The sequence below is a fragment of the Lentinula edodes genome (assembly GCF_021015755.1).
Source record: "Lentinula edodes strain Le(Bin) 0899 ss11 chromosome Unknown C8R40scaffold_13, whole genome shotgun sequence".
In the NCBI taxonomy this organism is placed as follows: Eukaryota; Fungi; Basidiomycota; class Agaricomycetes; order Agaricales; family Omphalotaceae; genus Lentinula; species Lentinula edodes.
The window spans coordinates 598303-613262 of NW_025764319.1; the positions used below are offsets into that span (position 1 = coordinate 598303).

Here is a 14960-nt window from a genome sequence, read left to right on the forward strand (position 1 = left end):
CCTCTCGAACAATAGCTGAATACTTCGGGTATGAGTACCGTATCGGTATCATTAGTTCAGAGATTTATTTTCGACAACATTATCTGAATTTTAGTTCAGAATTAGACTATCTATTTTATAAGCACTTGCAGGGAGGGCTCATGATGGCAGCCTATCACCTACGTACGAACTTGAGGGAAAGATGGATGGAAACTCAACCCTTACGCGATCACGGCACCTGAAAGCCATCTCTCATAATTATAAGTCACAGGAAGAGCTTCCCGTCTTCCTCCACTACCCTCAAGGTATTGGATCGACCCATGTTCAACATAGGTAATGAACTCTCGAGGTTCTTCGTCGACCCAATCGAAATCATTATCACCACTTGTAGTGCGAACGGCCGTAGTGTATAGCTCCAAATCTTTGCGTTCGCCACTATCAAAGCGAGCATCAAGCAATTCTTGACATTGGTCGATATAACTATTGAATTTCGTCAGTGGAAATGATCATGGTTGGGCAAAAATTTACCCTTGGTATTCTGCCTCTTCTTCCTCAGATACTATCGGATCCAACAATTGTTTTGCTACCGCTTCAGTTGAATGTCGATCTAATTCGGGTTCCATAGCCTTCCGGTGCGCCTCGGGCTGGAGAGTAGGTTTCCTGCTGGCTTTCTTGGCAGCAGAGGGGTGATTAGAGCTCATCCAACGCTTTACACCTTGGACAACACTACTCAGAGGAGATAAAATAAGTGCTCGGTGCAATGGGCAAGTTCAAACTAACCCGGTATGGTGACTTCTGGCGCCATGGGTTTCAAAAGGGCTATAATTCATGTCCTTCGCGGTTTTCCTAGAAAAAAGATACATTGGTCAACGCAGACAAGGACAGGAGAAGTCGCAAACCCTGGTAGTTTGAGAGTACTGTTCATAGAATACGCAAAGTGCTTCATAAGCGAGGTAAATAGAAGGGGTCGATAGTACTCTATCCAAAAGTCACCACGGTACCGCACAAAGTCTCGCAGTTTCCGGTCGCAGTCTTCGATGACATAAGGGGGTTTAAGATGCTCTTCGTTAAACCATTGTCGGTATCCTCCACGAACAGGAGGCAAAGCTATTGGCCGGTCGTTGGTTATGCCGAGAAATATGTTGATGGCAGCCTGCTTGTCCGCATCTTGTCACAATCAAGATCGGGAGGGAATTGAAATATAATTGATAACTCACCCAACAGGGAATTGGTGTAAAAGCGTCTTATATTCTCGATGATGTCCCGCGAGTGACTATTCCAGTGAGGCATTCGACGGTACGTTTCAACACGGTTCACTAAAGCACTGCCGGTATATTGCAGCGCGATTGCTACACGATCATTCTATCAGCAACAACGTAGCTCGTAAGATGGAATGCTTACTATCTCCATGATCGTGATACATTTCAGTCAACATATTGACAGCGTCCGAGTCAAAGGCAAGATTTGGATTTTCAACAACGCCTAGGGCGTACAACTGATGTCCGAGGGCTCTCTTTCCGAAAACAAACTGGGCTGCATTTGTTCTGTCTAGACAGTCCACGCAATTTGTTCGGCAGATACCATTCTGCAAGGAAATTTTATTGCGCCACAATTGGTCATTTCTAACCGTTGTCAGAAACTTGAGCACCAAGACAACTATGATGCTCACGGTGGCTCCCCTTCTTGTTGTAAATAGTGGTAGAAAGGTTCGGGTCCTGAGTGAAAGAAGCCAGTTTGTTGGATGGAAGTCTCGGCGAGATCCTCAAGAATGCTAATGACATCCTGGTTCTTTCTGGATGAAGATGGTCACAGAGGATTTGACCAATACATTGAATTGCGTACGATTTATAGGCTTTCGACATATCCCAAGGAACATAGTTCATTTGTTTATCTTTCGGAAGGAACTGATTCAGGTAGTTCACGCATTGCGTGTACTCGTCCCGAAGTTTCGACTCGCGAGGGACCGGCTCTTGTTCCTTGATGAGATTGAGTACGGTTATAGGTGAACCGTAGCGTTTGAGTAGGCCATCAAAGTGCCGGGCAGCAGCGGTATAGAACGGGTCTGCGACACTGACTGATGGAAAGGACATCAATCTTATCGTTTGGGTCATTTGTATTTACTCACTCTCAATCGGCGGTCTCATAACGTTACTTTCTTGAGTCCAGTAAAAGGGTATACTTCCTCTGTACTATTGTTTGAATAATGAGTTTTGGTACGAAGGAAGAGAGATATAGTGCGAGCACCTGAACGTAGCTGGTATAATTGGGGTTTGGCCGTCGCCTGCATTGGTCATCGTCTGTTCGAGCAGGGTAATAAAATGGTGTGGTTAGAGCTTCGAATACAATCTGCTCTGTTTCGACTTCATTCGCGACATTTCCCTGCATGAGTCTTAGCTTAGGATTACGAAGGAAATGGTAGACGCACCTCTACATTAACTCCTCTCTTCAAGTAGCGAGCTCCAGCAAAATGTCGGGACCTCCGAGCAATCAAAGTAATGAAGATTACTCGGCCCAAGACGGTTAATTCTAGCGTGTTGTCAGCATACTAGCTTGTTGTTAATCAAGTGAGGAGACTACAAACTTGCTTGATCAACGTGCCCATGAACAAGCGGAAGCAACCAATGAGTCCTACTGTCTTCTATGTCACGGAAAGGCGCTGTGATCATATGAAAATTCCAGGCAAATCGATCATTAAAGCTCCACTTCCCATGAACGTTGCGTGTTGACCCAGCAAGGTTGTGTTGCAAGGTTGAAGTTAAATCATATGTATAACTGTGACAAGACAGTTGAGTGGGATCTTAAATCAGGCTTCAATGACGCACCTGAAGTAAAAGTTCTTTGACATGTCCACTTGCTTGAAGATGTTCATCATGCGCTGTTCTTCGGCGGGCTTGTCTACTTTATGGTTGAAGCAAACGGGTATCATTTCTGTATTCTCGCAGTGATAGAGATAATGGCCTCCAAGCAGGGCAACGATGGACCTTTTGGTGAGGAGGATCATGTACCATCCTGCGGTGAATCGAATAAAACCTGAGACGGAATCTGTGAATTTACGAGTAACTTGTATTTTGGGTCAATTCACCAGCAACTCCGAATATTACTTTGGCCTTTCCAAGGCCACCCATGTTCTTGTTACCGTCATCCAACATCTTCAGCATTGCACTCATTTCCTTCCCAGTATATTCTGCATCATCCTCTACAATCACAAGCTCATCTTGGACCGAACGGTCGATTTTGATAATTCGATGGCGGGAGTCGGAAGAGTTAGAGGCGATGATGTAGAATCTTAGCTTGTTCTCATAGAGAATGAACTTGTTCAAGGAAGAGGACCGTTGCGCCATTGATATTGTCTAAGACCATTGGTTGATCGCGGGTGTAGTGGAAGAACGCAGAGCGCCTACATAAGCTTAAAGTTATGACGCTCATTCCGTCTTCCCACAGCTTCCCACAAAGTTTCATGTTATTATGAACGGTATACCGACGATATAAGTAGTTGCTAAAACCTTCCCGCCGTTCAGTTCGTAATCTTTGTTTGCCACAGCGTATCCTTTGAGAACTCTCTTATTCCCGAAACCAAAAATCATTGCAAATTCGTCAACGACAAGTACTAAACCGGCAGCAAGCCTACAATTAAGACCCTCTCAAAACCCCATTATCGCCATTAACGGCAAGCAACTCGCGTGAGCCAGTCCGAATCGAAGATAATTTGTGCTCTTCTGGATTAGATACTGAGACGATGGAATCCACTCCAGTAATGTAGTTTCCAGGCCAGAATGGTATGTATATCCCAATGGCAATCATTAAGGGAAGGACGTCCAGCAGGTAAAGATATATCTCGGTGGTTGCGACAGTGCTTGTGTTGCCTTCAATGGAGCTGATCATACGGTAGATGGAACGAACCTGGTTGAACAGTATCAGAAAAACACACAGAGGACTTAAAAACAGTCGCAAGAGACATACGACTATGAATGCCGATGAGAACGCTACGGATTGATACGCCCTCCACCACACTTCTGTCCCATCCGACAGTCCCTCTCTCCTCACGCTAATGTATGTCAGTAGCAGCGAAGCCGAGAATAACCAAAATGAGATGGATTGCAGAATGACGCCAACCTCGACAACTTTTTCTCCAAGAGCGTGATGTTCTGGTTGAACGACGAACGCTGCCCCTATAGCCTGATCCGCAATCCAGTAAGTAAAATATTACAACAGAGGCGGCTTTAAAAAATGCGATAGCTTGCCTGTATTACAAAGGTTGAAACATCACTCAGAATAAAGAAAGTCGAGACCCATTGCGGACGAATCAGCGAGTGACGTGCACCAACGCAGACGAGAACTAGTCGACCATAGACGATATAATTGAAAGCCAAAAATCCAGCGGGAGAACATAAAGTCAGGATTTCCTCTATAATCATTATCGTCTTGGAGGTTTGATGGGCGGGTTCTGCCAGAATGTAACGCATTATGAATCCTATTCCACTACCTAGTAGAAGGCAATATTAAGATTCCCCAGTGGTGCGGGTGTGGATGCGAACGACGAACCGAGTGTTCCAATAGGAAGAGCCAACGCCCACCAGTTCTTGAATCTTAAAACGTGAAAGGCAAGAATTGCACCGAAGGAGAAGTAGAACGCTGCTGCGATGACGGCAGCTGTCTGGTTGGGAACATATCCAAAGATGAGGGCGACATTCCTCGTAGCTCCTGCATGAGAATTATCAGCTGTTAAAACATTCAAGAGGATAGGGAAACCACGGACCGACTGATTGAGGCTGGCAAGAAAAGAAACATAGTAGGAGGGCGAAGAAGGTTATGGAGTTGGGGCGCAATTTTGAGGACATTAGAGTTTGTTTCTCAAAAACTCTAGGCTGTGATAGGATCTGGCAGTGGAATGCGTTTGAGTTTAAAGTTCTGTTCTTTTGTTTTATACGACATGGATTGAATCGCCTGAGATCCAACTTGCTCTGCGCCGCCGGTGACAAGCTCAAAGGAGTATCCACGAGTATCCATGCTGGTCATTTATCGGCTACATTCCCAAAATGGAAACCTGCCGCAATATGAAAATATGCTGAAGCCTGATATCCTTGCAACAGTGATACAGCGACGTTTACCTTTCGAACTGCGTCAGCCATGCATATGGATCCTGTTTACACTGCCTGCACCAATCATCGTTTGTCTGTATCAGCTATCAGCATTAGTTGTGTGGGTCACAAGTTCTACCCTAGTCACCTATTGCAGAGGTTGTTCAATAGCCCTAGTTTACATGAGCCAGATGTAATGGAAACTTTGAATGCACCGATGTCTTCAAAATTCAGCTGCATACATAAAATGGAGGAGGAGGAGGAGGAACCGAGGTCCGACAACCCCGTAAATGGAGCGTGGGAATTCACATTTACAACGTTTCCTTAACTTTTGACCGGGTCGCGTCTTCGTCTTCGTCTTCGCATTTTTCCTTTCTTCTATCAATCCAGAAGTTTTGAGGCTAGCAGAACCTTCAAGCGCTACACGGATGAACAGAAAATACGTCGACCCCAGATTAGCAGCGAAAACATGGCGGCCTAAATCTGGGGTGAGTGTACCTTTCATTGGTCTATATCGGTACTGATTTCTTGAACTGGGTACAACTCTTGACATTGTCCTTATGGTTATTTTTGAAACCACATCAAGTCAATGTCGCCAGGCCTAAAACGTGCTCGAGCACCATTCCTTGTTCGTAACACACTCACCGGTGTCCTTCTCGGAGCATTCGCTGTGGGCGTATACACTTACTCCATCCGTGCCGTGCGTCAAGATGACTTTGCCGACATCGATGACGAGACGAATGCTCAGCGGGAAAAGGAACGATTAGCCCAACTAGAGAAAATGAGGCGAGAGAGTGCAACAGTGTTGACAGTTGGAGAAGAGAAGGACGTTATGGAAAGGGCTGCGAAAGCTGTTGCGAGGGAGATAAATGGTGCAAGTTTGGATGCATCGGTTGATGAGACTTCGAGCTCAAGAGCATCGCAGCCGCAGAGCTCGCCTGTGCTTACGGAAGTGGCTACCCAAAGGTCGAGAAGAGGTGTATTAGTCGGATTACTAGACAAGACACTTCCCGGAGCGCTGGATCCAACAAAGAAAACATTAGTCTGGGGTGCACCAGACGTCGATAATATAGGCAGAGTGTCATCTAGGAATTAATGTTCTCGTGCGCCTTCGAAAACCCACTGTATCCGTACCACGACCTCATACTAATATGTACCCTATTCCCCACTCATCCTCAAGGACCGCAAGCATCAAGTATCTCTGCAGATTCCAACCATCTCAATGCTTTCTCCGTCATCGATCTATTACGGCGTACTCAATGCATATACCGACCGAGGTATTTTACATATAAGCAACAACCAACCCACCTATATCTTTGGCCCTTCGAGGTGTGCATGCCACATATGTGCATCTATGTCATTGGTACTGGATGCAGTTTGCTTCCCTCGCAGTATCAAGATCATTGAGAATATTGAGAGCTCGATAGCTTTGATCACACCTTATGGTCATTCCTTTCCGACTTCCCTCGATATGATCCATTGAAACAAATGTGCAATTAGAAGTATCCCAGTATCCAGTACCCTACATATGTACTCTGAAATGAAAACGAAAACGACATGCAAATGCAACAAAGCGCGACGACAAAGCAATAACAAAGCAAGATTCAAAAATTCCGAGGTTCGTGAGTTCGTAAACGGGCAAAATTGGGAGAACATTGCAATTGCCTTTAGCCCAAGCCCCAGATGCCAGCTTTCCGTACCCCTTCCACCAATGCATCGACATTCCCTAACATCGTTCCTAATAGTTCTTTCTTCTCCTCTGTAGTCCGAGCACGAATGTCCATACGAAGCCCCTCCTTGCTAACTTCCGCCGTCGTGTTCCTTTGTGATAACGATATTCCTGTCATTGCAGGAGCAGGAGTAGCATAATCTGTATCTCGCATTTCCACTTGCTGATTTGGCTCCTGAGACAATTCAGGCTCCGCCCTCCCGACAGACCTAGCTCTGGAATGACCACGTTCCCTAGAGCTCGCCCGTGAAGAAATTCTCGTCGAAGTTGCGCCTAGTGCAAAAGCAGACCTCGTCCTCGAATGAGTTCTCGTCCTCCTTCCTCCCATCCCAGTAACAGTCCCTACGCTCACCCCGACACTTGGACTCGGAGCAGCACTTGCAGGATCATTATCCCTCCGGAATGTCTGCATCTTCTGCGGACTCTGTGGAACAAAGTCAACATCCTTCGCGAGCATCATTAAGGAGCGAGCTTGTCCTCCGGAGGCACCACTGGGAAATAATTGTTTGCCCTCACTTCGGAGAACCCCGTGATGAGAAGACTTGTATGCAGGCGTTCTGGGTGGCCCAGAAGGCGTCTTTGATGATAGACTAGTAATGGCAGGAGTTCGAGGCGCAGAAGGAGTCCTTGTATCTCTACTAGTTCGAGAATGTAGCCTGGGCGGCGCAGCAAATTCCATCTCCGGAGACCCAGGAGGGGTCTTGAAAACCGTCCCGGATGGTATAGTGGGAAGCAATGGTAACCCGCCTGAGGGCTTCTTAGGCGAACATTCCGCGGATCCGGGAGCGGTGGTCGCTGAAGAAGTAGCTGAGGCAGCTGATGTAGTGGAAGATGTAGAAGTAAACGACTTCGTAGAGCCTGAGGAAACCGAACGGAGAGTCTTTCCCTCGGCGTCCGATACAACCTGACGCCCTAATGCAGCTTGGTTTAGGTGATTGGAGTTTGACCGAGAGCTCGGGGAGCTCTCGGTGATATAGCCCTTCTCACTCGCCGCTTCGGACCTAACACTCGGACCTGAATAAGACGAATGTGGAAAAGAAAAAGTTGAAGAACCATACTCCGATCTTGGTTTCGGTGAAGGTCTGATGGGAGCTGCGAGCCCATTCAAATAAGGTTTCTTTGATTGAGCTCGCGGGGCTGTGGAGCCAGACCCTACTGACGAGGTCGATGATGAGGATGTCGTGGAAGAGATGGATGAGTTAGAGGCACCGCGTATTATTGATCGAGAATTTTGTCTTGAATGCGTGTTCTCACGAGGCGTATTAGGCACTGTCGGAGAGAAGAGCGAACTTTGAGATAAGTTGGATGCGCGAGATCCTAGATGAGATCGCGTATCCGAACCATGTTGTTGCGAAGGCGTATTCGGAACTGTCTGGACCGAGTCGATCAGCGTTGACCCACCGGTAGACATAGAGGTTGTGGGAATGGACGGTTTCGTTTCGTCAAGCAGGTAAAAATACAAGAATTCCAAGCACTTCATCCTAAAACCAAGTTGAATACAGCTCTCGAACTCGGACAGCAAAGTAACATACCGGACTTCCCTGGGACTTCCTGCTCTTTTTAGTATCTTGACAATTGCCTGTACTCCGTTACACTCCTCGAAAGCCCGAAGAGCAGGAGTAGAATCGACCAATATGCACAACATAGTATCCAGAATTGCAGATGTAAGAGAAGGAGGTGTTACGCCACGCTTAGACGAGGTTGACGAAGAAGCTGGGCTGTCTATACTCGATGGCACATGTCTTGATGCAAGTAAGAGGTCGACAAGTATCTGGGTTCGTAGTAGCAATGAATGACATGATGTAGATGGCTTCGGAGTTGCAAGAAGTCTACCTCCAACGATTTGATTTTCCCTAACCACCTTTTGCTTCGTGGGTGGTTCAAGGCAACTCCCTGAACGATTGAGAGGGAGAGACACAATTGCGTGGTGAGTTCTTTCAGGGCAGAGTAATCATCGTCCTTGTCCAGATTTAGACCATCTGCGAAGAATGAATTAGTCTGTTGTCGTTGGCTCACAACATGTGGAACTCACCCGTTCCAATCCCTGAATTCTTGCTGGATTGGGATAGGTATTCTAGTTTCGGTGAAGACAATGAGATCCACGGAAGAAGCTTGGAAGGAACTATGTCTGTATCAGACAACTGCTTGGCCAGTTGGAAACGCCTGAGTGATGACTCACGGTTGCATTCGAAGCCATCTTGCAGCCGCATGAGCTCATGTAAATCTTCTACATTCCCAGATGCAGGAGTTTGGCTGGTGAATTGGACGCATGCGCTACCAATGAGAACCTCCATTCGTTTCAAGGCGGCAGTCCTAGCTCCACTGCTGCTGCGCGGAGAGATAACCTAGACAGGGTGAAAATAAGAATTGGAGTGCAGAAAAGAAACCTACATCATGAATGTCATTTCCTACATCCTCTTCCAATGCACGGAGCCTTTCTGAGTCGTTCGTTGGTCTGTCTAGAACCATCCTTAGATGACAACCGTTCGCTGGCAGAGAAAAAGAGAGCGGAGAACAGCGAGTGATGTAGAGTTAGAGGTCCTATGAAAAAGAGTGTTGTGTGTGGCGTATGCTGTAGCAATAATTTGAGTATAACAATCGAAGAAATGGGGAAAGAGCGGAAAACGAGGCGGCAGTGAGGCTAGAAGAGATAAACCTCAGCATGTGATCGCGAAATAGATTATACCGGGCCGAGACTCATTTCGGACTCGGAGCTCCGCTCACAACTTTCATCACAATTCGATACTCTGTACTGCAGTATAAAGATAGATTCTCAGGACAGATCTTCTTGCCAACTTCCATTGAAGACCAGTCTGAAATTTATCTTTGAGCTCTCCCCCCTTCTGAGAAATTGTTGAAATGGCTCCGATCCGTACCCAATGGACGCGTCTCATTCGATTCGTGGCTGCCGAGACCTCAAGGGTACACATTGGTGAACCAATAGATCCTAACATTGACGGTAGGCACCTCCCGCAAGACGAGGGCTCGTTCTGACTCATAGCTCAGTCGGAGTCGCTGCACATCAAGGTACCCCCATTAAAGCCTACGAAATCATAGGCTCTGCATTGGACCCTGCTGCTCAGGTCTCCCAAAAGATTCTCACAGTAAAGTATCTGCTTTCGCCTCTTACCAGGAATGAAGTCGGTTTTGTGCGATGCTTGGGCTTGAATTATCATGATCATGCGGTTCGTCTCCTTACCTTCGAAAGCTGTTTAGTTATTTAACTGTCGTTTGTTGCAGGAGGAGATTAAAATGGCGGCGCCTCCATTCCCAGTACTATTCGTCAAACCTACTTCGACACTCATTGGACCAGAGGGAACTGTCATTATTCCTGCTGCTGCTCAACCAGTCAAAGATCACCTGCCCGACTATGAAGTTGAGTTTACAATTGTCATTGGTAAAGCGGCAACGAACGTCAAGGAAGAAGACGCTCTGGATTATGTTTTGGCGTATACGGGAGCGAATGATGTAAGTCCCGTCCTGTTCCGTTCTAATTCTACCGTTTGACACGGGCAAATATGAATGCAGGTCTCTTTCCGTACACACCAAATGGCCGTTTCTCAATGGTGTTTTTCGAAGGGATTTGGTACGTCCACGCGTGATCTACTTCAGCTTGACCACTCTAAACGGAACAATATCCACCAGACAATACCAATCCACTCGGTCCATGCTTAGTCTCCGCTTCAGCTATTCCCGATCCCCAAAAAGTTTCCCTTAAATGTAAACTGAATGGCGAAACGGTACAAAACGGGACCACTGCGTAAGTCACCTGCCGTCCTTTGTTAAGAGCACGCTCTTATGATTCATCTCACCTCATCTCCGTGATTCTTACCGCCATCGACGAAACTGAATATAGTGACCAAATCTTCCAAGTCCGCCGAACCATTGCCCACCTCTCTCAAGGTACCACACTTGAACCTGGCTCAATCATTTTGACTGGTACACCCAAGGGAGTAGGTTTTGCCCGTAAGCCTCCCATTTATCTTAAGCACGGGGATCGAATCGAAACCTGGGTTGGCGGGGGAATCGGGACATTGTTCAATGATGTCAAGGAGGAGAGGGGGTCTGCGAAGTTGTAATAGAGCATCCAGACCCTTATGGTCAGGCTGAAGTCCCTGGCACAAGTTAATAATGTTTCCTATGTACTTCGAGTCTTCCAATGTAGTATAAGTGTATGGTTCATATGATTTTCGGTTACCATGGCGCAAACAACTCTCCATTCCGAATTGTGAAGGGTTTCGAGCGCGGCTGAGCGCGGGGAAAACATCGAAGAGGGATTCTGGTCGTCGCCCAAAGTAGCTGTGCGAAGGACGGGGAAACGAGGAGCTTCTCGAAGGTCCGACGAGGTGTGAGAATGGTAAAAGAGCTGTACAATTGAGGTGTCTGACAGTGTATCATGAGAGGATGTGAACGGACGAACTCGAAGCGTTGAGTAATATCTTGAAGTTCTAAATAACGATTTGAGGTAGCGAAGAGAGCGACTGAGAGAGAGAAGTGATCATTTTGCGGGATAGATAGATGGACATGGTCCGGAAGAAATCAAAATCAAAAGGGGATCCTCATCCCTCCTCCCCCATGTTCGCGCAGCCTGAGGGAAAACCCCATTTTTTAGGTAAGCACCAAATTTCCGTCAAGTACCAGCTTGCACCAATTTTTCAGAGATAATACACATGTAATTAAATATCGAGCTACAATATGCACGAAACACAATGATCAGACTCGGAATACTCATATTATGCAAGCTTGAAGTATAAAGCAGAGTCCACTACCACTCCCTATAGTTCTCTTCAATCTCTAACCCAGCCTTCCTCAAAATCTCGGTTGTAGGTTCTGTAATTTGAGTAATAACTTTCTGGTCCGGATGGTTGCTCACAAGCCATATCATCTGCAAGATACCAATTGAGTCAATTTCGAGAGTGTTTTTGTCTATCAATGACGGTATAGCCAGTGCGAATATGAAAATTGCAAGACCGAGGGATATCCATAGCTGATAATGAGAGTGTGTTAGCATACCGGCATGTGTCCGAGTGAATGAGCATTGTTTTACATTATAAGGAATGAGCTATAAAGAGAACGGAGATTGAATCTGAGTCATTATGAACTGGTGTCAAGACCAAGTTGTCGACTGACCGCATAGATAAATCCATCTCCCCAAATCCACTGAGTATTTTCATTCACAACGAATACCTCGCTTGTTCCACCGTTACCGCCGAAGAGTCTGTTCGAGAATTTAGAATTAATTCCCTGACCCTCTAAAATGAGTTGCGATTAGTGATCTTTCTTGGAAGTCATTTGTGGTGAAAATTTAACCTGCCCAAAACTCAATCGCTGTCATTCGAGAAAGAGTGTTTTCTAGGTCCACAAGCTGAATACTGGTTGCCGAAGGCCCGGGTAGGAGAATATCAGGAAAAATATTCAATGATTCCATAACAAACCTACATCTGCAAAACCTGTATGTTCGCCAGAGCAAGGGTACTGGCTGGAGAGTGCTCTCCAGCACCCAAAGCACCGAGAGCAAAATTTCAACCTTGCTCTGGGTGCTTTGGCTGCTGGGAAGCGCTCTCAGCTGCTTTCGGAGAATTAGCCGAAAAAACAGGTTTTGCAGATGTAATAACAGTGGTGGTCATTGATTATTTCAGTGAACAAACAAGTGTGAGAGGGTACAAACTGTTCTGATTCGTATAATGTCCCACAGGCAAGGTCGGAGTTACCACTTGTAGTGCAATTCATAAAAAGCTGCTGATTGAGTGGAGACACTGCAGCATAAGTTAGGAGGCTCCACTTATGATTTGAGCAAGACTGGGAGTGAGTAACAGCAAGCAATGTAACATGATATACTCACAATGGCAAGTAGTGCATCCTCAGGATTTGAGTGCATATCTACTGGTGTGGAGCAGTAACTTGATGGAAATGGGCTCAGATTGGCAGAGGTTTTGTTGCCTTGGCCGTGTAGTTTTATCAAAGAGTTACTAATTGAGTTGACATCGGCCTTAGTTGAGGACATGTCCACGGTCAAGTTGCATGCAAGTGCTGAGACATGAGTGGTGGTGGAGTTCATCTGGGAATCAAATGGTGTATCTACATGCCCAGGATAATAAGTACTGGCAGGTTTGTAGAATTTTTTGAGGATTGCAATTCACATGTCATTGATTCGAGTATCGCTACCGGTTCCACAGCCATATTAGATGAATCAAAGACTGGCACAGTTGTGAATATAAGAATGGAGCTTGGCCATGAATATTTGGGGTCCTATGTAATGTAGTGTCAAGAATCAAACATTTTGATCACTGGCATTTCTTCGCACCGTGGCATCCAGACCCATGGTTAATGGTCCCCAAGGTGCGGTTCTAAGATATAGACCATTTTGAGCTGTTGAAATGATGGGTTATTTTGTGTTCCATCTTGAACAAGATAACTCAAACCACGCACATATAGTATATGGAAAAGTGTTGATGTTCCCTGGGAACAGTGTATTCTCTAATCCAAAATCATTGGCAAAGACAAATGCTGGTGCTCCATCGATATCTCGGACAGACCCTGACAATGACCCACAGGTGACATCAAAGTATGTGGCATTGACATGCAGGCGTGTATTTCCGGGAACATCATCGAACTCTCGGGCATGGTGAATGGGTGTTTCGTATATCACACCCACACCTTTATTAGCAAGTCCCGTGAAATCAAATGTATTCAGAGAAAACATGGTCATCAAGGAATCTGCCCCACTTGAGTTGCAAGGGAATTAGTGATAAAAGAGCTTCCCATTGATACAGCTGATTTTACTCACACATACTCATTTTGCAAGGACGCAGTGAAATTTGGAATCCCTTGTGACTGGAATGTAAATAAATGACTTGGCTCTGGCACAGTTTGGATGATACCAGTTGCCGAAGAATGAAAGGCGCTCAGGGCACTAAGATAGCTGCTCCGGTACCCATCCACGCCTCATTGGCATCATGCTTTGCAGTCACACTGTTGGTGAGATTAAGTTGGCGTCGAAGAGCTAGCCTTTGTGTTGTCAAGGTCAAGACAATAATCCATACCTACATATATCATACAGTTAGAATGTGTCTCAAACCGGGTATCTCGAGGCTAGAAGGACTTACTGTGATGATATACCCATCTATCTCACTAAAAACTTCCCAGACAACAAACTTTGCGTAGGAATCGCTTATTGGTTCACTCCTCAATTTTTGCTGCAAGGCTATCAACACAATGAGCAGTACAATCAAGCTAACATGAGCAAAGAGACAAGTCCATCGCATGATGTCGAGGAGAGGGTTCATTTTCTTGCGGAGATGCGGGCAGGGCTGGGGAGGGTCCATATAACCCTTTTCCGCATCTACAATAGCAGATAAACTCATCAACATATAACAAGAGGTAGCAAATGAATTCTTACCATCCTCGCCATGCACAGTGAGATCACTTAAGCTGGAGTCCAAACTCAAATATTTAGGACAAGTGGACGAACGCAATGACATGTTTCAAGAGCGTTTTCGAAGAGGGGAACAGACGAGGGAGAAGTTAGACCCACCATCTGAAATGTCCTCGAACTTATAAGAAGGACAAACGCTGGTGAATTTTTTTTTACAAATCGAGAACAGACACCGAATGAAGATACCTGTGTCAACTTGATATCACCAGATTGGCGCTAATCTGAATGACTGCATAGGTGATTGCGAAGCATAGGAATCGAAGTTCTATGAGAAGGTGAAGAATTCAGAACATAAACATTGCTGCAACTTCAAACCTCCTGGTATTTTTGAAGCTCCTATCATTCCAAATGCCCAAGTTGGAAGCGGAATTCCATTGCCAGAACCTGGATGGGGTATTCCTCAACTGTGTTGGTTTCCTTTTCTTTCCCAGGCTGAGATCAACGGTTGCTCGAGAGAGCTATGTACATAAATCATAAAGAAGCGAGATGTGAGTTAAAACCAAGAATTGGGCGACATGAAACAGGTGTTACATTCATTGTGATCTTCCCATACGTTGTACCAATTCCAAGCGCCAAGCGTCAGTTGAGCAACGGAAAACTGAATTATAACATCAGCTTGGAAGGTGTCGCCGAACAAGATCTGATGATTTGACTCCTTAGAGTTTGATACAGAGCTGTATAATGTATTCCGGAGTGAAGGAAATTCCAAGGATCCAAGAGGTTGTAACGCGTGCACTCC

At 45.8% G+C, this 14960-nt stretch overlaps 6 protein-coding genes across 6 annotated transcripts; 2 read left to right on the top strand and 4 right to left on the bottom strand.

Moving 5' to 3' along the window:
• Positions 1-27: 27 nt before the first annotated feature.
• Positions 28-3375, bottom strand: C8R40DRAFT_1099904 (SacI homology domain-containing protein). Its single transcript, XM_046227878.1, has 14 exons — positions 3062-3375; positions 2802-3009; positions 2561-2751; positions 2405-2505; positions 2224-2358; positions 2105-2168; positions 1822-2053; positions 1649-1771; positions 1381-1601; positions 1197-1328; positions 879-1146; positions 760-825; positions 508-705; positions 28-459 (listed from the first exon to the last, which is right to left on the bottom strand). Exons 1-14 carry the CDS (start codon positions 3318-3320, stop codon positions 201-203), a joined length of 2457 nt encoding a protein of 818 aa, XP_046087530.1. The 5' UTR covers positions 3321-3375; the 3' UTR covers positions 28-200.
• A 234-nt stretch (positions 3376-3609) lies between these two features.
• On the bottom strand, positions 3610-4702 carry C8R40DRAFT_1042668 (RTA1 like protein-domain-containing protein; the record flags this gene model as incomplete). Its single annotated transcript, XM_046224105.1, has 4 exons — positions 3610-3879; positions 3940-4155; positions 4230-4458; positions 4515-4702. Coding segments are annotated over 4 exons (903 nt in total), but the record flags the coding sequence as incomplete, so codon positions are not given.
• Positions 4703-5485: 783 nt separating this feature from the next.
• Positions 5486-6153, top strand: C8R40DRAFT_1042360 (uncharacterized protein; the record flags this gene model as incomplete). Its single annotated transcript, XM_046224075.1, has 2 exons — positions 5486-5545; positions 5644-6153. The coding sequence occupies 2 exons, from the start codon at positions 5486-5488 to the stop codon at positions 6151-6153; spliced, it is 570 nt and encodes a 189-aa protein (XP_046087532.1).
• A 571-nt stretch (positions 6154-6724) lies between these two features.
• On the bottom strand, positions 6725-9255 carry C8R40DRAFT_1169557 (cell division control protein 14, SIN component-domain-containing protein; the record flags this gene model as incomplete). The annotated part of the gene is made up of 6 exons (XM_046231391.1): positions 6725-8267; positions 8319-8557; positions 8620-8765; positions 8819-8908; positions 8966-9131; positions 9178-9255. 6 exons carry the CDS (start codon positions 9253-9255, stop codon positions 6725-6727), a joined length of 2262 nt encoding a protein of 753 aa, XP_046087533.1.
• A 390-nt stretch (positions 9256-9645) lies between these two features.
• Positions 9646-10865, top strand: C8R40DRAFT_1042600 (uncharacterized protein; the record flags this gene model as incomplete). The annotated part of the gene is made up of 6 exons (XM_046224096.1): positions 9646-9745; positions 9793-9971; positions 10027-10254; positions 10315-10372; positions 10432-10546; positions 10643-10865. 6 exons carry the CDS (start codon positions 9646-9648, stop codon positions 10863-10865), a joined length of 903 nt encoding a protein of 300 aa, XP_046087534.1.
• Positions 10866-11551: 686 nt separating this feature from the next.
• C8R40DRAFT_1068756 (uncharacterized protein) lies at positions 11552-14267 on the bottom strand (the record flags this gene model as incomplete). Its single annotated transcript, XM_046226035.1, has 12 exons — positions 11552-11712; positions 11800-11848; positions 11917-12004; positions 12455-12585; positions 12629-12864; positions 12927-13035; positions 13091-13155; positions 13216-13443; positions 13721-13829; positions 13893-13982; positions 14025-14128; positions 14186-14267. 12 exons carry the CDS (start codon positions 14265-14267, stop codon positions 11552-11554), a joined length of 1452 nt encoding a protein of 483 aa, XP_046087535.1.
• Positions 14268-14960: the final 693 nt, after the last annotated feature.